This window comes from Myotis lucifugus, unplaced genomic scaffold (genome assembly GCF_000147115.1).
Source record: "Myotis lucifugus unplaced genomic scaffold, Myoluc2.0 scaffold_43, whole genome shotgun sequence".
Lineage (NCBI taxonomy): Eukaryota > Metazoa > Chordata > Mammalia > Chiroptera > Vespertilionidae > Myotis > Myotis lucifugus.
In genome coordinates, this window is record NW_005871091.1 from 710,433 (window position 1) to 731,867 (window position 21,435).

General features: G+C 38.8%; 1 protein-coding gene across 10 annotated transcripts in view; it reads left to right on the forward strand.

Moving 5' to 3' along the window:
- The first annotated feature begins 53 nt into the window (after positions 1 to 53).
- Positions 54 to 21,435, forward strand: part of PTBP3 (polypyrimidine tract binding protein 3) — a 75,394-nt gene continuing 54,012 nt past the window's right edge. For 2 of the 10 annotated variants that reach the window (XM_006088019.3, XM_023753270.1), the window contains exons 1-2: positions 100 to 238; positions 3,264 to 3,297. In XM_006088019.3, coding sequence (XP_006088081.1) covers positions 231 to 238; positions 3,264 to 3,297 — 42 coding nt within the window. In that variant the 5' untranslated portion in view covers positions 100 to 230. Of the gene's footprint in view, positions 239 to 749; positions 1,001 to 1,283; positions 1,427 to 3,263; positions 3,298 to 8,022; positions 8,246 to 21,435 lie in introns of those variants that run through there. The other 8 variants (XM_023753274.1, XM_023753271.1, XM_006088020.3 and 5 more) reach the window with 8 other exon arrangements.

Below are 21,435 nucleotides of genomic sequence, written 5' to 3' on the forward strand. Positions count from 1 at the left end.
GCGGGGCGAGGCGGGGACGCGCTTGCGGGTTGGGAAGGCGGGGGCGCGGCGGTGGCGGGAGCGTCCCTGGTTTCCGCCCCTGTTTCCCACTCTCCTTCCACCTCCGACCCGCCGGGGCTGTGGACAGGCTCCGCTGGCCCGTCCCCCGGAGCCGCCCCGCTGCTGCCGCTTCCTCCCTCCGCTCGCCGTGAGCCCGGCAGTCTCCGCACTGTGCGCTCCCCCGTCTGGCCATGGATGGGTAAGTGCTCGGCGGTGCGGCGGTCGTGCGGGGCTGCGCTTGTCCCGCTTCCTTTCGGCTCAGGTCCGGACGCGCCGAGGCCGGGGAGCTGGGTGCGGCACCGGCGGTCGGAGGAGCGGCCCCGGCCGAGCCCGACGGCCGGGCTTCCGGGCGCCTCCTAGGGGAGCTCGGATTGCGGAGGGGCGGTCCGCCACCGCCTCGCCTTCCCCCCCCGTGGGGCGCCCCCGTAACATCCGCCCCTCACACCGGGAAGTGGAGGAGAGCCCGGTGGAGCCGCCCGGGGGTTGGGGGCTGGCCTCCGCGCCGAGGGTCGGGGAGCCCTGCCCGGCCTCTCGACACTTCCTCTCTGAAAATGGTGCGCGGCGCTGGGGGAGGCGGAGGCGGCGCTCGGGGCGGGCGTCCTCCCGCTTGGGGAGTTGCTGTTTACCGGCGAGGTGGGGCGAGCGCCGGAGCTGCCCCTGGCGGGGAGGCGAGCGGCCGCGGGGAGGCGGACGGCGAAGTGCACGCGTCGGTACACGTCTGGGCGGCGACCCGCTGCCGGAGCCAGGGCCCCACGCGGGTTTCGGCGTGCGGGGGCACCGGCCGAGGTCCCCGGGCTTGTGCCGGGAGCTGAGTTAACGATCGCTGTACACCAGGCGTTTGGAGAACCGTGGCCGCCTCCCCCCGCCCCCAGGAAACTTCGTGAATCCCCCTGCCATGTATGCAAAATATTGTATAAGTGCCATTTCCGGGGAGCCTTCCAACGCTCTAAAAGTTAATGAGGTCTGTGATCAAAGTCAAGAGATTTAGAATAAGCGACATAAATATTTCTCTTGGGGATTCAGCGATATGGGGTGGGACCCGACAGATATTTTAATATTTATTTAAGGAAACAACTGGGTGAGGATCTTCGTGAATTGAAGGTCGTAGTATATGTACATCAAGAATTTTTAAAAATGTCCAGCTCTTGTTAGCACCTGCAGATCACTTATGTAGGCATTCGAAGCTTTATTGGGACTTTGACGTGCTTTTGATGATACGATTTCTGTAAACCCCTCGGTTGTAGAATATGCAGAACTTGTTTGAAACAGTAAAAGCCGGGTACGTGTGGCCATATAGTCGAAGATTGCTGTCATGCTGTGTAAAGACCGTGGAATCTTACAACCGTTTTTACCTTCGTTAGATTTCATTTATCCTACTTTCGTAATAGTAAGTCTAAATGCTATATTGGATTAACTCATTTGAATGCATATTGTACGCTGCTACAGACATTAGACAAAGTTCAGTTTTACATTTCATTTATGGTTGGATGTTCTTTCAAGTGTTTTTTTTTAATTTAATTGAAACTTTATTGTTTAATTGAAGCTTCTCTGGGAGATTCGTTGAAAACTCATTATGTAAAATTTGCTATTTTGTGTAATTATGCCACTGGTTTTAGTTAGGAAGGCTGTGAAATTAGTATTTCATTATGTATAGTGAATTGTAAAGCGGTTTGACTTGAGATATGAAAGTAGGTTAGGTTTTTGTATTGGAAAATTTAAAATAGAGGGTAATATAGAGGACTCTTGGGTTATGCATTTTGGCTGTTAAATTCTTGGACAACATGAAGTGCAAGCTTACTATTTTGGACAGTGTTTTAAGTTCTGTTCACTCTATATGCGATTTTAGAGCTAAGAATGAGTTTAATGATTTAAATAAGGGCAATAAGGTACCGGAAGGTAAGTTTATTTGGGAGATCAAGTAGGTGCATGATTTACTTTGTAACAGGATCTATACCACAGTATATTACATAGTCTTTTTTTATGCACAAACATCAGTTATTTATCACATTTAAAATTTAGACAAATGAATTTCAATTTTCAAAAGTCTATAAGGAAAAATAAATCTACATGGTAATTGTTTAAAACAATTGAATTTGCATCATTAAACAGTCCAAAGTCATAAATTTGTTTACTTTTATTAAGTAATGATATTATGTGTTATTAACAATATATAGAACTTACAGTTTTCTTTTAAAAGCTATGTAGACAAACTTAAGGGAAGACAGTTTCTTTGGAGTTAGAAGAGATGGATTTTTGTTCAGCAGAACTTTATAGGGGTTTTTACACCTTGGTGTTAAGGAATGTGGTTTTGACACAGTGAATTTTGGCTTTCAGGAGGCTAATTAAATTTCTGCATTTTCCCACAGCCTGAAAAGGGTCTCTTTTCATTATTTTGAATAGTTAGAAAAAAACAAACCACCAGTCAACATCTTTCTAGTTCCTCCTCAAATCCCACTGTCTTGTGTGTGTGTCTGTGTGTGTGTTCATTTCCTCTTGAGGTAATTTATATTTAAAGTTTTTTCCTAGTTGACTTTTATTTAAATATACAATTTATTTTAAGTTAAATTAACTGTTACTATTCTTAAAATTATATATTCGTTCCAGATGTATATCATAGAGGTTAGACAATTATATAATTTACCAAGTGATCCTCCAACACAGATTTGATGTGGTAGATTTTATTTAAAAGCCAGTCTTTGAAAATTTTGATATCTGAAATTTGATGTGTTCTGAGAGACTATCTTAGCTGAATTTTGGTGAGCTCTTTGGGTGGTATATACAAATTTGCAAAATAGCTACTATTTCTGTAAATCCACTTACTGGTTTTGTTTCATTTAAAATTTTAGACTGGTCATTTATACCAGTGATTTAAGAGAATGAACTTTGGTGATTTTAAGTTTTGGTTTGGACTTGTTAAAAAGAGGTAAATGGATAAACATAATCATTTTATTAAAGCACAACTATACTCTCCTAAATACTAAAAGAGAATTTGACTTATTAGTTGTTTCTTACATTTCTATTGAAGCTTTGCTTTTACATCATGCTTTTGCTAGGCTGTCCCATCACTTTTCTTTGTATTAACATTTCACAACTCATTGCATTCTTATTTTTATTATTTTTATTATAATGCTTTTTCTTTTTTTTTCTTTAATCTTATTATCTGTCTTTTAAAAACTTGTTCTCTAACTTTGTTTTCCATTTTCTCTTTTACTTTTTCCATACAGTGTTGTTACAGATCTTATAGCAGTCGGTTTAAAGGTAGGAATCTTTTACTATCCTTTAATAAGCATTTTTAAATTTTAGTTTTGGCATTTTTTTTCCAATGGTGAAATCATCTCACCTGTTCATAAAATGATATGTTTTATTGTCTGATAATAATCTCTTATTTTCACTTAGCTCCATACTAAGTGCTCTTATAGCTATTTTTGGATTTTACATATTTATTGAGAGGCCACAATATTATCTTGTGTATCTAAAATGTGAACAGAAAGTCTAGCCCAAAGTTTCACTTGAACTATCATAGTGTGTGTTTATTTTGTTTTGTTTTACCAGTTAAATGTAACCTAGGTTCAGATTTATTTTGCTATCGTGTCCTTTTTTTATATCTTCTCTTGGGTATGCTTATAAGTAATACAATTATAACAGCAGCTGTAGTTTCTTCAATTTCTACTATGTGCCAGCTGCTTTACATGTATTTTTACTAATTATTATAACAGTTCTTCAAGGTAGGTATTAATGTTCCCATTTTAGAGATGAAAAAATAGGTTCAGAAAATTTGTATTCAAGGCATAGTGCACCAGAGTTTAAACCCATGTCCTCCTGGCTCCAGAGCCTGGCTCTCCAGCCCACCCCCACCCCCCATTATACCTAGCTGCCAGTAATGAGGATTCTGTCTTAAAGGAGGAGAGCTGGATAGTTAATATTTCACAGTAACGCTTCTTCTAAGTTATAAGTCATTTTAGTTTTATCAAAGTCTTCTCATTTATTGGGTTCTAAAGTATAAATCAAGTCAGCAGTGTTCAACAACATGAGGCTTTTACAATATAAATGGGCGTTTTAAGGTTCCCTTTAGCTGGTGTTTGGTATAGCTGAGTTGAGAACTTGGTTCTAGAAGCCACTTACAGTTCAGATCAGTATAGAAAATAGAAAGAAATAATTCATAGTTTTATTATATGTGTCTTATATAACATTGTTACACTACGTTTTATCTATCATCTCTCTCGCTGTAGCAGTTTCCACACTTCCCCCATTTGCATTTATTGGGTCTGTTGGTGACATTTATATTCTTAAAACACCTTAAAAAATAAGCATAAGTACAGCATACAGCATTTGAGATTAACAATGGTATGTCCAAGATTATAATTGGGAACTCTTGCTTAAATTATCTTTCGAAGTTGGTGGAATTACTTGCTTTGGCAAATTTTGAGCATATTTTATAACTTGAAAATAAATGGAGGAGCCTCTTTTGGTGGGATGTTTCCCCCCAACCCCCCTTTGTTTTTTTCTGATATACTTAAGTCATTTTCTCATTTAGGGGTGATAGAGATTAGAAACTGCAGGAAGGAATATTTAAAGTGAATGTTGTTTTGGTCTTATCAGAAATGTAATTTATGATTCTAGAGCAGCCGTGGGCAAACTACGGCCCGGCCCACGGGCCGGATCCGGCCCGTTTGAAATGAATAAAACTAAAAAAAAAAAAAAGACCGTACCCTTTTATGTAATGATGTTTACTTTGAATTTATATTAGTTCACACAAACACTCCATCCATGCTTTTGTTCCGGCCTCCGGTCCAGTTTAAGAACCCATTGTGGCCCTCGAGTCAAAAAGTTTGCCCACCCCTGTTCTAGAGTTTGGTAAAAATGAATACATGAGGCATTTTAAAAACAATCATTTGGATTGAGGAATTATTCTTGAAGGATTGTCATGCCTGTTTTCTTGTGGAGAAAAATATATTTTGATGATAACTAAAAGAAAATGTTAGGCACAGGAACTGGATTTGAATACATGATTTGGATTTCTGACTACCGTTTTTGCAGCAAGCACTTTAAAAACAAAGATCAGATCCTACTCTGAAGAAAAGATAAGTTGATTAGTTGATTCAGTAGGCAGTCTATGCTTTTATAGTCTTAAATACTATAAAATAGGTTCAGAAAATTTGTGTTTAAGGCATGGTGCCTTGAATACAAGAGATTTCATATATAGAGAGATTTCTCATAAGATGTTCTGCTTCCTTGGATCCCATCCAAGAAAGTTTAGTTACCAAGTAGAAGGCCAATAAGACTCATATTTATTTTATCTAGATTACTAGAGGCCTGGTGCACAAAATTCGTACACTAGTGGGGGGGTCCTTCAGCCCAGCCTGCGCCCTCTCACAGTCCGGGAGCTCTTGGGGGAGAGGCTCCTGCCACTGCTGCTGCGCTTGCCAGCCGTGAGCCCGGCTCAGGGCTTCTGGCTGAGCGGCACTCTCCCTGTGGGAATGCACTGACCACCAGGGGGTAGCTCCTGCGTTGAGCATCTGCCCCCTGGTGGTCGGTGCATGTCATAGCAACCTGTCATTCCGCTGTTCGATCTGCATATTAGCCTTTTATTATATAGGATATAAACCAAAATTAGTGAATTTAAGTCTTTTAAAAAGTCGGTTATTTATCTTCCTCTACTTGCTGTCTGAATATAATGACTAAACAAATAGTTGTAGCCAGTGCCACGAGTGGATTCCATATGTTGCTTTTCAGGGGTCAAGAGTTTGGAATCCTTGCTCATACTTGATATTGCCAGTCTTTACATTAGCCATTCTAGTGGGTTTAACTGGAATTTGCGTTGACCTTTTGTGCTTGCACCCTTTCATGTGATCTTTAGCCATTCACTTACCATTTTTTTGTGAATGTTGTCTTTTGCCTATTCTTTTCAAGTAGGTTTCTTATAGATAACATATAGTTAGGTCTTTTTTAAGCCACTCTGACAATCTCTGTCTTTTAGTTGATATATTTAGACCACACTTCAGGGTATGATTAATTTAGTTGGATTAATATTTACTTTTTACATAGCTGTTTCCTATTTATTGACTTGTTTTTATTTTCTTCCCCTTATTATTTTTTTGCCTTCTGGTTTTCATTGAGTATTTTATATGATTTTTTTATCCTCACTTAGCATATTAATTATACTTCCTTTAAGCATTTTTTAGTGGTGATTGCAATATACATTTACAACTCAAGTCCACTTTCAAGAAATAACAGTATATTGCTTTGTGTGTAGTGTAGGTACAATACTTTTTTTTTAGAAATGTCAGTAATTTTTTTTTAATTGGTACAATACTTTAGAGTATTGTCTTTTTCTTGTCCTTTATGACATTGTTATTCTTCATTTTACTTAATCATATGTAATCATATGGAATAATCACCAAATACATTGTTAATATTATTGCATTAGATGAAGTTATCTATTAGATCATTTAGGAATAAGTATAAAATAATTTTATTTTACCTTCATTTATTTCTTTTCCAACAGTCTTTCTTTCCTTATGTAGATCCAAGTTTTTGATTTATATAATTTTGCTTCTCCCCAAGGAATTTTTTAAAACGTGTCTTGCAGAATCTACTGACAATAAATTCCCTTGGTTTTTGTCTGAGAAAGTCTTTATTCCTCCTTTACTTTTGAAGGACACTTTTTATATAGATTCTAGGTCGGTGGGGTGTTTTTTTTTCCTCCCTTAACATTAACTTTAAATATTTCACTCCACTTTCTTTCTTGCTGCTTGTATGGTTTCTGATGAGAAAGAAACATTTAGCCGAAACCGGTTTGGCTCAGTGGATAGAGCGTTGGCCTGCGGACTGGGGGGTCCCGGGTTCGATTCCGGTCAGGGGCATGTACCTCGGTTGCGGGCTCATCCCCAGTGGGAGATGTGCGGGAGGCAGCTGATCGATGTTTCTCTCTCATCGATGTTTCTAACTATCTCTCTCCTTTCCTCTCTGTAAAAAATCAATAAAATATATTTTAAAAAAAAAAAAAAGAAAAAGAAACATTTATAATTTCTTATCTATATTCCTCTATAAGGTGGGTTTTTCCCCCCAAGACTTTTCTCTTTGTTTTGGTTTCCTGAAATTTGAATAATATGCTAAGGTATTTAAAATTTATTGGGGTGACAGTGGTTAATAGGATCATATATGTTTCAAGTTTACATCTCAATACAAAAGCTGTATATTGCACTCTGTGCCCACCACCCAAAGTTAACCTTTGGGTGGTGGGCACACAAATGCATCCCATTTTTCTTCGCTAATGTAACTGGTATTTTATTGTCAATATGTAAAATACATTGCATATTGACTTTGTAACTTATGATATTGCTATGTTACTAGTTTTTTTAATTCCTTAGAATTTTTATGTACATGATCATGCATCTATGAATATTATTTTATTTATTCCTTATCAATCTGAATGAGTTATTTTATTTCTTGTCTTAATGTAATGTTTAGGACCTCCAGTATAATGCTGATAGCGATAACATCCTTAATCTCATTCCTGCTTTGAAGGGAAAGTAGTCAGTCTTTGTTAGTTGTACATTTTTCTTAGATGCCTTTTTTCAGGTTCAGAAAATTCTTTTCTATATCTCATTTGCTATTTTTGGGTATCATGAATGGATGTTGAATTTGGATCTTTCAAGATTTGTATATTTTAGCTAAGATTTGTATATTTTAGCTTAAAGTTCACAATATTTCCTATCCTTTTAATTTCCCTTGGATCTGGAATGATTCTATATTTTTAGTCCTGATATTAATAATGTGTGTGGTTCCCTCCCCCCCACCACCCATTGGTCTAGTTAGAGGCTTTTTAATATTACTGATCTTTTTAAAAGCCAATTTTTGGTTTTACTTCTGTATTGGTTGATTCTTCTGTTTAATCGGTTTCACTCTTTATTATTTCCTTCCTGTTTATGTTGGGCTTAATTTGTTTTTCTTGACTTGAGTTTTTTTTGTTTTGTTTTATAGCCTAAAACAACATTTATTATTGTCAAGATTTATCTAACGTTTTCTGTGAGTCAGGAATATGGGCCTGTCATAGCTGGGTCCTCTGGCTCTGGGGCTAGGGCTGCTATCAAGGTATTAGTAGATGAGATGTTGCAGTCATCTTCTGAGGCCGAAATCTACTTCCAAGCTCACTCAGATGGTTGATGGCAGAATTATTTGCTAAGTCAAATGATTAATTATGAAGGTAAATTATGAAGATAGAATTTTTAGACATGCATAGCCCTAGAACGTTTACTTTCTGTTTACCATCATTTAGGTAGTTGTTTTAAGGATGTACTCCTGTAAACTAAGAACAAGGAAGACAGAACTTCAAAAAAAAAAATTGAGCCAATCCAGAATAATAATGAAAAGAAGACTCAAGTTAACAGCTGTTCTGAAGGCCTACAAAGCATTCCAGATTGACACAGGAGGAAAGAGGGTTTTAGGAAGGAGATCTTGGGAAGAAAAATAGGGACTAGGTACAGTGAATGGTGTCATGAAGATTTTGGGTAAAATTTGATGACATAATAAAGGACAATGATGTGAGGAAAATAAAGGCAGTTACAAATCTCATGGGAAGCAAAACTGAAAAAAGAAAATCATGGTCTAACCCTAGTTAGAATGTGGCATAATGTTAAGAAATTGATAAGAGTATAGCCCTGGCCAGGGTGGCTCAGTTTGTTGAGCATCATCTCATTCACCTGAAAGGTCACTCACTGGTTTGATTTCTATCCAGGTGATGGATTCAGTCCCCAATTGGGGTATGTACAAGAGGCAACTGATCAATGTTTCCCACTCTCCCTCTCTCTAAAAATCAATACAAACAAAGAAATTGAAAGAACTCATTTGATCTTGATTCTAGGAACAATCTTTTTCAAGTGATCTTAAGGTTGTAACAGACCATAGAGTAAAAAATGAAGTATGTCAGGGTTACATTTCCTTACATAGTGATAACAATGTAAATGTTTATTAGTTTTCCACTTTGAGTCAACCTTTGGACAGGACACGAATGGACAAAGCCCAGAATACTGCTGTTGCAGGGCAGATTGTAATAACCATAAAAAAATAAAATAACAGAGGGAGGGACAGAAGGAGAGAACAGATTACTAGCACTAATAGCTTTGTCTTTCAAAATGGAGAATCAAGAAATAATTTCATATTGACAAAATAAGCAATAAACTGTAAGTATAGTATTTAAAGTTCAAAGATCTGTAATAATAAAAGCATAATATGCAAATTGACCGAACAGCAGAACGACTCTCTGGACGACCTTCCGGATGACCACACTGTGACATGCACTGGCTCCAGGCCAGCCAAGGCGGGTGCGATGCGATTGGTCAGGGGGCCCTGCCATCACTCCATGACCGCCCCGCAGAGGGAGGCCCAGGCCACCCTTTGCGGGGTGATTAATATGGGGGCTCTGCAATTGATTGCCCCAAAGAGGGAGGCCCAGGCCATTCTCTGCGCGGTGATCAATTGTGGAGCCCCGGCCAGGTGGGCAGGGCCTCCCTCTACTGGGCGATTGATCGCGGAGCCCCCCCATCGGTTGCCCCAAAGAGGGAGGCCCAGGCTACCCAGCCTGCAGCACTGTGGTGGGTGGGCAGGGCCTCCTGGCTGGTGGCCACAGAGGGAGGCCCATGCCACCCAGCTGGCAGCACTGTGGCAGGTGGGTGGGGCCTCCCTCTGTGGGGTGATCGATCTGGGGGCCCCGCAATCGATTGCCCCACAGAGGGAGGCCCAGGCCAGCGATGCTGTGGCGAGTGGGCGGGGCCGCCAGCGATCCTCCCCTCAGAGGGTGGCCCAGGCCAGGCAAGCGATTGCTCTCCACGCCTGTCGCCCACAGAGGGAGGCGACCGGTGGCAGGGGGGTGGGGCCAGCTGCCAGCAGCCCGGGGAAGGAAAGACCTGATAAGCCCTGATCACCGGCCAGGCCTAGGGACCCTACCGAGGGGTCGCGGATTGCGACAGGACGCAGGCCGGGGTTAGGAACACCCCCCCTACACACATGAATTTCATGCACCAAGCCTCTAGTAGTTACATAAGAATTAAAATTGCCAGCACATATTTCAAACAGGACAGAAAAAAGGAAGTGTAAGAGATAAATTTTAAAGTTTTCACACTAGAGGTTAGTTTATTTTTAAAGTTGATAACTCAGAAGTAGTGTTATAAGCATATATTTGGGTTATGGAGATAACCATTGGATAATTAAATTGTGTAAAGATTTGGATATGAGTGGAGAGACTTGCTTTTATCATGTAAACTCCTTTGTAACATTTGATGTGTTATAGTATGTGTATTTGATAAAAATAAAATTAAGTTAAAAGAACAGAAGTAATTTAACAAAAAATAAACTTAACTACATGTATATAGGGAACTTTTGTTTCTAGTGTTATTCCCCCACAGGTAGCAATTTTATTAGTTTTTTTGCTTACCTGTCTAGTACCTTTTTAATGCAAATAAAGGCAAATATACGTATTTTTTTCTTTCAATTCTAATACAAAAGGTAGCATATTTATACTGGTCTGTCGTTCTGCTGTTCGGTCAATTTGCATATTGTGCTTTTATTATTACAGATCTTTGAACTTTAAATACTACACTTACAGTTTATTGCTTATTTTGTCAATATGAAATTATTTCTTGATTCTCCATTTTGAAAGACAAAGCAGTAATCTGTTCTCTCCTTCTGTCCCTCCCTATATACTGGTCTACATTTGGATTTTTTTCACTAAAACATAAGGAATCTTCCTCAAACCCCCCCCCCCCCCATTCTAATTTTTAACAGCTGCAAAATATTTTGTGGCTATAGAAGTTATTTATTAGGTCCTCTGTTGATGGACTCTTATGTTAATTTCCAGTATTCTAATAAAGTTTCTTATGAATAATTGTGTTCATCTGTCATTTTACATATATGCTGTTGTATTTGGGAAGTAGAGTCCCAGCATGGGATTGCTATATCAAAGGTGAAAGGTGTTTCTAGGTAAATAATGACAGATACACCTCCATTAGGTTAGTACTATTTTAAGCAGTACAATTCTTGCCAAGATTATCCTGTTGAACTTTTGTTTTTCTTCCAGGCTTATTGGTGATAAATGTTATCTCATTTTAGTTGCATTTTTTTTTATGGGTGACATAGAGAATATTTTTATATCTTTAAGGGATATTTTAAATTCCTTGTCTTTGGGATGCAGGTTCTTATTTTTAATTTTTCTGTCGGCTATCTTTTTCTTTTCAACTTTTAGAAACTTTTTATAAATTAGGGAGGGAAAGTTGGCCTCTGTAATGAATTGCAGATATTTTCCCCAGTATGTCATTTGACTTGCTTATGAAACGTTCTGCCATGTAGGTGTTTGATTTTTGGATAATTCAAGTTAGCAGCAGCAGTAGTAGTAGTAGTAGTAGTTGTATAGCTCTAGATTTAGAGTCATATGCTCTCCCATTCAAGGTTATGAAGGAACTCACTGATGTTTTCTTAATACTTGTATGATTATTTTTCACATTTAGATCTTTTGTTTTTAATCTTTATTGTTGAAGGTATTACATAGGTCCCCATTTTCTCCCACTGGCCCCTTATTGCTCGCCGCCATCCCCACCCCAGGCTTCCACCCCCCTATTGTCTGTGTCCATGGGTTATGCATATATGCATACAAGTTCTTTGGTTGATCTGTTCCCACCCACCCACTCCCACCTTCCCTCTAAGATTTCTCATTTAGATCTTGATTTATTTGGGTTTTATCCTAGTGTGTGGCGTGAGAAATGGAGTCAACTTTATATTTTTCCAAATGGCTACCCAGTTGTCCAAATAACAGTTAATTATAAAGTCCATTTTCTCCACTGTTAATTGATGGTATACTCTGGTACTTTACCTTTTGCTAATGTAGCATCATGACCTTGGGTATAAAACTGGTTATTCTAATTGTCAGTTCACCTGAGATAGAACACTAAGACAGAGGAGGGAAACTTCCTTTTAAATAATATATGTTAAGTTCTTTATGTATATTTTTGCCTGGAATCCTCACAACAACACTATGAGAAGATGTTTGTATTTTTCCCATTTCAGATGTGGAAACTGCGATACAAAGATAGCAAGTAACTTAGTCATCACATAGTAAGAAGTAGAGCCAGGATTTGAATCCTGGTGTGACTCCTTAATTAAGCTGTGCCATTTAACCTTGCAACACTGTGTCCTATCTCTGATTTTATGGAGGCAGCAGGGAGCCTTGAGTTTTTTACTCTTTCAAATCCTTTGCTAATGCAGCAGCAGCAGCAGCAGCAACAGCATGACTGTGGAAATAGAATCTTAACTAAAGAAGTGTGTCTAGGTTCCAATCTTACCAGAGAGCTGCAAAAAAATAATAATAATAATAGTAAATAAGTAAATAAAGACTAGCTTAGCCATTTGAGCTTGGCAAGTGCAGAAAATAGTTAATGTATCAGGCTAGAGACTGTTCTTAGAAAGGCTGCTTACAACTTTATAAGGTTGGCCCTTGGTTGGAATACAGTTTTACAATGATAAGTAAGAGTGGCTCATTGTGCCTAGACTGTGTAAATAGTGTGGTTTATACTTTCTTTCTAGGAGTCTGGAAATTTGGTACATGCTTGGCAGGGAGTGTCTTTGTGACCAGCCCCCAATAAAAACCCTGGGTAGTGAGTCTCTAATGACCTTTTCTAGTAGATACAGTTTCCACATGTGTTATCACAAATCATTGCTGGAGGAGTTAAGTGTAACCCATGTTCACTGGGAGAGAACTCTTAGAAGCTTATACCTGGTTTCCTCTGACTTCCCCCATATGCCTTTCTCTTTTGCTGATTTTGCTTTGTTTCCTTGCACTGTAATAAGTCTTAGAACACAACTATATGCTAGGTTCCGAGAGTGCTTTTTAGAGAATTATTGAACCTGGTGGTGGTCTTTAGACTAATTCTAATCACTGACACTACATGTTTGTTGTGATTTGGGCAGTAGGGGATGTGTCTGTGCATGTGAAGCGGTGGAGAGAGGGAGAGAATGAATGAATGTACACAATATGAGAGCTCTATAACTTTGGGAGGTTAGGAGCCACAGTAGCTGGGACTAACAGCAGAGAAGAGTTTTCTTCTTTACATGCAGAGGAAATACTGGCAGATTAACTGGTTTCTGCTCAGTCGCTATTGCAGATCGGAACTTCATTCAGCAGCTATACTGCTAGTGATGACATGTTGGAGCAATAGCATCAACAGCCAAGGAGCAGTAGTAGTTGAAGAGAATCCACCTTTTAGACTAAGTTAGATTTCAGAATTTGTCATTCAAGAAAGGGTTCTTGCTTAAGAAAATAAGACATTTTTTTCTGACAAGTTGTATACAGTCTTGGGTGAAAGAAGAAATAGCCAAATAAATAATTAGTCATAGGTTTCAACACCTTTCTCAGTTATTCATAGAATAAGTAGACAGAACATCAACATTCTGTTCACCAGCTCCCCTCCAGCTTTAAGAAAAAAAAAAAAAGGATTTTATCCCTATCCTGCAAGGTATCAGTATACAAGAAGTTATTTTAAATGGAAACTCTGCATATCTATTATAATATTAGACCAATTTTGGTGAAACTCTATGTAGTATCACTTTTATTTCTGTTTATGGAAAAACATAGTAACAGCAGGATGAACATGTTTTCTGTTCTGGAAGTGTTCACAAAGGTTCACTAGACTATCTGCTAGAATTATAGAGGAGGCAAACTATCTTGGCTTCAATTTATAATGGAAATTTCAGTATTTAAGATACTTTTCTTAAAAAAAAAGATAGTTATAGGATCATGGAAAATTGTGAAGTATTGCCCTAGCTGATTTGACCCTGCAGAATGAAGGGTCCCTGTTTCGATTCCAGTCAAAGGCACATGCCCGGGTTGCGGGCTTGACCCCTAGTAGGGGACATGCAGGAGGCAGCCAATCAGTGATTTTCTCTCATCATTGATGTTTCTATCTCTCTGTCCCTCTACCTTCCTCTCTGAACTCAATAAAAATCTATTTGAAAAAAATTGTGGAGTATTTTTGATAATCTCTTTTTTATACTTACAGTATCTTGATAGACTAAGACAAATGATCTTATTCTTGAGTTTCATATCCATTTTAGGTATGATCTGAAATTTAACCATGAGTTAATGGTTTATTTTCAGAATCTTTCTTACATGTTATTTTAGTGGCTATTTCTCAATTGTGTGGATTGCCTTTTATCATATTAATAATCTCACTTTAATGTTAAATAAAACCACTTCCCATCAAATTTGATAATGAAACACTTTATTTGTGCTGCTTAATTACAGTATTCTTTTGCTTTGTTGGCCCTGTGTATTTAATTATTCTTCAGCAGGAGAGAGCTTCAATAATTGATACTTGAGGCAGTGAAGCTGATTGGTGTGTTGACTTAGCCAGAGAGCTAACATGTCCACAGAACAACTCCTGTACTTGTGTAAATTTACGACATGTTTCTAAGGAGACTGTTGATCTAACATTGTTCATGCACTTTCCCTCTCACCCCCACCCCCATGTCGTCTTTATTATTTGGCTTGTTAAAGCCTTTTATATAATGGTAATTTGTTGACCTGTGGTACAGTCTTTTTTCTCTCTCTTTTTAACAATTTCCTTCTCTTGGTCATCTATAGTCACTCATCCAACAAGCTTTTCTTTCTTTTTTTTTTTAAAATTCTTTCATCCTGCTTATCTTCCATCTCTTAAACGATGATCTCTTATAGCAGACTTAGGAGAGAGGTACTTAACTTTACGTAGGTCTGCATTGCTCTTCCTATACTATAATGGAAATTACCTTTCAGACACTTTTTGCTTATCTATGGACCACCATTGTATAGAAGGACAGTGAGAGGTGATAGTATAAGATAGGGATGAGCTCTGAGAATGAGCTTTGATATTTGACAGCTTGATCAATCTTTTCTGCTCTTGAGAGTTGAACATAGGTGATGGTAATGACTGTTCTAGGATAGCAAGAAATCTCTCAAGGAATCCTCTGGCTCAGAATGATATATCCCATTATACTTGTGTGTGTGTGTGTGTGTGTGTGTGTGTGTGTGTGTGTGTGTCTGTTTTTAACTTTTATTTTAAAAAAAAATAAGAGTTTCACAGCAAGTTGTAAAGATACTATATAGGGAGATATTGTGTACTGTTCACCATTTCCCCCAATTAAGATGGTTACATCCTATACAATAAAAGCCTAATATGCAAATCGACTGAATGGCAGAATGACCGGTGGAACAACCGGTCGCTATGATGCACACTGACAACCAGGGGACAGACGCTCAACACAGGAGCTGCCCCCAGCCCGCAGGCCCCAGGCCAGCCAAGGCAGATGCCAGTGGGGGCCCCCCGATCGCCTTGCCAGTCACCCCACAGATCGACCCTGATTGCCAGCCAGGCCTAGGGACCCGAATTTCGTGCATCGGGCTTCTAGTCTTAATTGTAATACACTATCAAAACAAGCATATTGACATTGATTCAGTGTCTTTGCATAATTCTGTTTCATCTCATTGCTTGTGTAGATTCATGTAACTGTCACCACAATTAAGATATAGAAATGATTGATCACCACAAATATCTCCCTAATGGTACCTTTTTATTTTTATTTTTTTATATTTTTTATTGATTTTTTACAGAGAGGAAGGGAGAGGGATAGAGAGTTAGAAACATTGATCAGCTGCCTCCTGCACACCCCCTATTGGGGATGTGCCCGCAACCAAGGTACATGCCCTTGACCAGAATCGAACCCTGGACCCTTCAGTCCGCAGGCCGACGCTCCATCGACTGAGCCAAACTAGTCAGGGCTAATGGTACCTTTTTATAATCATATACCCATTCTCCCCACAACCATCTCTGCCCTCTGGCAACCATTGGTCTGTTTTTAATCTATAATTTTATCATTTTGAGAATATTATATAAATATAATCATATAACATGTTTTTGTTTTGAGCATATGATCTTTTGATATTGATATGTATGATTAGGTTTTTTTTAAAATTTCAATTGCAGTTTACATTTAATATTGTTTTGTATTAGTTTCAGGTGTACAGCATACTGTAGTTTAGTTTTTTTAAAAACCATGAAACTGTTTCTAGTGTTATTTTACATTCCTATCAGTAATACATGAGAGATCCAGTTTCTTGCACATCCTTGCCTACATTTGATAGTCATTTTTAATTTTAATTGATTAAGTATGTGGTGATATGGTGCTATCATGATCTTAATTTTCATTTGAAGTGATCCTTTTGTGGTTTTAATTTGCATATCTTTTTAAAAAAATATATATTTTATAGATTTTTTTACAGAGAGGAAGGGAGAAGGAGAGGGATAGAGAGTTAGAAACATCGATGAGAGAGAAACATCAATTCAGCTGCCTCCTGCACACTCCCCACTGGGGATGCGCCCGAAACCAAGGTACATGCCCTTGACCGGAATCGAACCTGGGACCCTTCAGTTTGCAGGCCAACGCTCTATCCACTGAGCCAAACTGGTCAAGGCTGCATATCCTTTTTAAAAAAATTTTTAGTTAAATCTTTATTGTTCAGATTATTACAGTTGTTCCTCTTTTTTCCCCCCATAGCTCCCCTCCACCCAGTTCCCACCCCACCCTCTGCCCTTACCCCCCCCCAACTGTCCTCATCCATAGGTGTACGATTTTTTTCGTCTCTTCCCGCACCCCCCACACCCCTTTCCCCCCAAGAATTGTCAGTCCACTCCCTTTCTGTGCCCCTGATTCTATTATATTCACCAGTTTATTCTATTCATCAGATTATTTATTCACTTGATTTTTAGATTCACTTGTTGATAGATATGTATTTGTTGTTCATAATTTTTATCTTTACCTTTTTCTTCTTCTTCCTCTTCTTAAAGAATACCTTTCAGCATTTCATATAATCCTCGTTTGGTGGTGATGAACTCCTTTAGCTTTTGCTTATCTGTGAAGCTCTTTATCTGACCTTCAATTCTGAATGATAGCTTTGCTGGGTGCAGTAATCTTGGTTGTAGGTTCTTGCTATTCATCACTTTGAATATTTCTTGCCACTCCCTTCTCGCCTGCATGGTTTCTGTTGAGAAACCAGCTGACAGTGGTATGGGTACTCCCTTGTAGGTAACTGTTTTTCTCTTGCTGCTTTTAAGATTCTCTCTTTGTCTTTTGCTCTTGGCATTTTAATTATGATGTGTCTTGGTGTGGTCCTCTTTGGATTCCTTTTGTTTGGGGTTCTCTGCGCATCCTGGACTTGTAAGTCTATTTCTTTCACCAGGTAGGGGAAGTTTTCTGTCATTATTTCTTCAAATAGGTTTTCAATATCTTGCTTTCTCTCTTCTTCTGGCACCCCCATAATTCAGATGTTGGTACGCTTGAAGTTGTCCCAGAGGCTCCTTACTCTATCTTCATATTTTTGGATTCTTTTTTCTTTTTGTTTTTCCGGTTGGGTGTTTTTTGCTTCTTCGTATTTCAAATCTTTGACTTTATTCTTGGGATCCTCTAGTCTGCTGTTGGATCTCTGTATAATATTCTTTATTTCAGTCAGTGTATGCTTAATTTCTAGTTGGTCCTTTTTCATATCCTTGAGGGTCTCACTAGATTTATGGAGGGTCTCACTAAATTTATTGGTGGTTTCTAGAAAATTCTTGAAAAACCTTATAACCATGGGTTTTGAACTCTATATCCAATAGTTTGCTTTCCTCCATTTCTGTCATTTGTGACCTGTTTCTTTGTCTCTGCATTTTGGCTGCTTCCCTGTGTTGATAGAGTGGCTTTCTGTGCTAGGTGTCCTATAGGGCCCAGTGGCTCAGCCTCCCCAATTACCTGAGGTGGACACTCTTGGTGTACCCCTTTGTGGGCTTTGTGCACAGTCTTGTTGTAGTTAAGCCTTGATTGTTGTAGGTATCACTGGGAGGAATTGACCTCCTGTGAGAATCAGCTATGTCTACGGTGGGAGAACTTCTGTGCTGGAGACACCCTTCTGGGGCAAGACTTGCTTCAGTGGGGCTTTGGTGCTCCCTGAGTCTGCCCCCTGAGTGTGTCCCTTATGGATCTGAGGAGTTGTAATCTGGATAGACCCACTCTGACCACTGGGTACACTGGCTCTAGGATCTCTAAGGAGGTGCTAATTTAGCCTCTGCCTGAGGCTACCCAGCAGGAGGTACAGAGAGATCTGCAGATTCTTCTTCTTTGTTTGGGGTTTGGAGGTGCCCAGATGAGGCCCAGCTGTGAAGCAATGCAAGCTGCTGTGGGGCCTTGGGACTTCTTTTGGATGTTTGGGGTCTCTCTGACCCAGATGCAGTTTGTTAGGTAATTTTAGATTGCAAAGGGCCAGGCCATTCATATGCAAAAGCCTCTGTGCACAGTTTGGGTGGGGCAGGGTCTCAGGGAATCAACAGGGCGGAGCAAACAGCTAGGGCTGATCCTCAGCCCTGCCCTAAGAGGCCCTGGGTCTCAGTGTCCCGACGTAATGGCTGCAAGCACCTCTGAGAGAAAGCCGCCCTTGAGTTCCACCCGATGCCAGACAGTCCAGTTTCTCCCCGTATGAGTCTGGGTCCCCAGAGACTCGCCCGGAACTGGAGTTCAGAGCCATCGGGAGCTTGAGACTCCCTCCCGTTTGAAAAAGACAACCTTGTCCTCAGTTGCCAGCCCTTTCCGAGTGCGCCTCCGTACCTCTGCACTTTACTTCCACACCTCCTCTGAGTCTCAGTGTGCTTTTCTCTTTCCTTCTAGTTGTAGAATTTCCACTCAGCCAGCCTTCCTGTGGTTCTGGATGATGTCCGTTTTGTCTTTTAGTTGTATTTTTGAAGTGGTTGTGTGAGACAGCAATTTCAGGTGTTTACCTATGCTGCCATCTTGGTTTCTCCTGCATATCCTTTAATGATTAATAATGCTGAGCATATTTTAATATGTTCATTGGCTATTTGTACATCTTGTTTTGGAGAAATACTTGTTCAAATCATTGCCTTCTTAAAAATTGGGCTATTTGTCTTTAATTATTGAGTTTTAAAAATTTATATGTTCTGAATACTAGTCCCTTGTAAGTTACAAGATTTTCAAGTATCTTCTCTAATTCTCTGGCTTATCTTTTCATTTTCTTGATTGTGTCCTTTGAAGTACAATAGATTTTATTTTTTATGAAGTATAATTTATCTGTTTATCTTTTTTCTTTTGTCACTTGTGCTTTTGGTGTTAAAAAACCACTTCTGTAACCCAAATCCATGAACATTTACCTTTGTGTTTCCTTCTGAGAGTTTTATAGTTTTACATTTAGGTATACACTCTTTTTGAGTTAATTTTTGTATATGGTGTGAGAAAGGTATACAACTTCCATTTTTTGCATTTAGATATATAGTTTCGATGTATAATTTAGTTTTGACTATATTTTTGAACTCTCTTTAAATGCAATAATAGCATGCATTTCCTTTTTTAAAAAACATTTTTATTGCCCTAACCGGTTTGGCTTAGTGGATAGAGCGTCAGCCTGTGGACTGAAGGGTCCCGGGTTCAATTCCGGTCAAGGGCATGTACCTTGGTTGTGGGCACATCCCCAGTAGGGGGTGTGCAGGAGGCAGCTGATCAGTGTTTCTCTCTCATTGATGTGTCTAACTCTCTAACCCTCTACCTTCCTCTCTGTAAAAAATCAATAAAATATATTTAAAAAAACACACACAAAAAACATTTTTATTCATTTCATAGAGGGAGGGAAAAGGAGAGGGAGAGGGGGAGAGAAACATCAATGATGAGAGCGAATCATTGATTGGCTGCCTCTTGCATGCCCCCTATTGGGGATAGAGCCCACAACCTGAGCATGTGCCCTGACCTCCTGGTTCTCGGGTCGATGCTCAATCACTGAACCATGCTGGCTGGACATTCTTTTGTGACTTTTTATGTTTGTGAGATTCATTTATGTTATTGTGTGGAGCAACAGTAGTTCATTGTCATTGCTATAAATTGTTGAATACATTTACAAAAGTTTATTCACCTATTTTATACTTAATGCCATTAGGCTGTTTCCAGTTGGCTAGTAGAAATAATGCTGCTGAGAACAATCTCAGATGTTTAGGTGCACATAAGCAGGCAATCTCTTGTGTGTATCCATAGGAGTACAATAAATACATAGGGATCCTAGGATATTCCATATAATAAAATTTAGTAGATTGGGTCATTTTTCCAAAGTTGTCTCAATTTACACTCCCTCTACCAATATGTAATAGTTCTGTCGCTTTACATTCTTATCAACACTTGATATTTCAGTCTTTTTAATATCCTAGTATTTCGTTGTGGTTTAAACTTGCATTTCCCTGATGACCAAAGTGGTTAGGCATTTTTTTGGTATATGTTTATTGGATATGGTATTAGTCATTTCAATGTGGCTGAGAAAAATACATTTATTTACTTACCATGTTGGTGGTCCTTACATAGCTATACATGTTTTTGTTCTAGGAATCATGCTGAAAGAGCAGCCCCTGTTTAGGATATAATCTTGTTTCAGAGGTAAAGGGGGAAAACTAGTAGAAAACTACTATCTTTTGAAGATTCTGTTTGGATTTAGTGTAGGTCATGTCCATTCATATTCCATAGGCCAAGGCATATCTTAAAACCATACTCAGGGTCAGTAGACCAGGGAGGTGTCCTCCTTTCGCAAGAGGCATTAAAAGTCACATGGCCATTGTTGGGGTGAATAGTTTTTTCACAGAAAAAGCAGAGGGCACAAATACTCTGGAATAGTAATAAAGTCTATCATCTTATTTCTGAGGTGCTTGTTCAGTTCTCTTGTCATGTTCTGTTATTCTTGACTGTTTCTTATTAATTCCTTGTGGGGAGTTTTTCCTCCTTTTTTCTTAGTAAGTTGTGGATATAAATCTTTTGTTGGGTATAGATAGTGAAGATATTTACTCTCACTCTTTGACTTGCCTTTTTAATCCGCTAATGTCTTTTGTTAAATAAAATTTTTTAAAGTTGAGATATATTTGACATATTTTAGTTTCAGATTAGGTATACAACATAATGATTCAATATTTGTATATTATTGTAAATGAAATTCTGAATTTCATTGTTGTCTAGTTTATTGATATTTTCCTTTATAATTGTTTTTGTTTCTTGTTTAATAAATCTTTCCCTACTCCAATATTATAAAGATAGCTATTTTCATTATTTTCTAGAGTCTTTATTATTTTGTTTTTTACATTTCAATCTGTAAACCACCTAGAATTAATGTTTAGTTGACATTTTAACATATTCCTTCAAGTCTAGAAAAGAGCTAAAATGATCTCTAAGTGGTTTCTAAGATCAGATTAACTCAATTTACATATAGAAACATTGATACTAAATTCACATATGTATAGAAGGTATATCTGTTTTCTAATATAAAAACATGTTGGGCATATTTAAAATTTTTACTACATTTAAAAC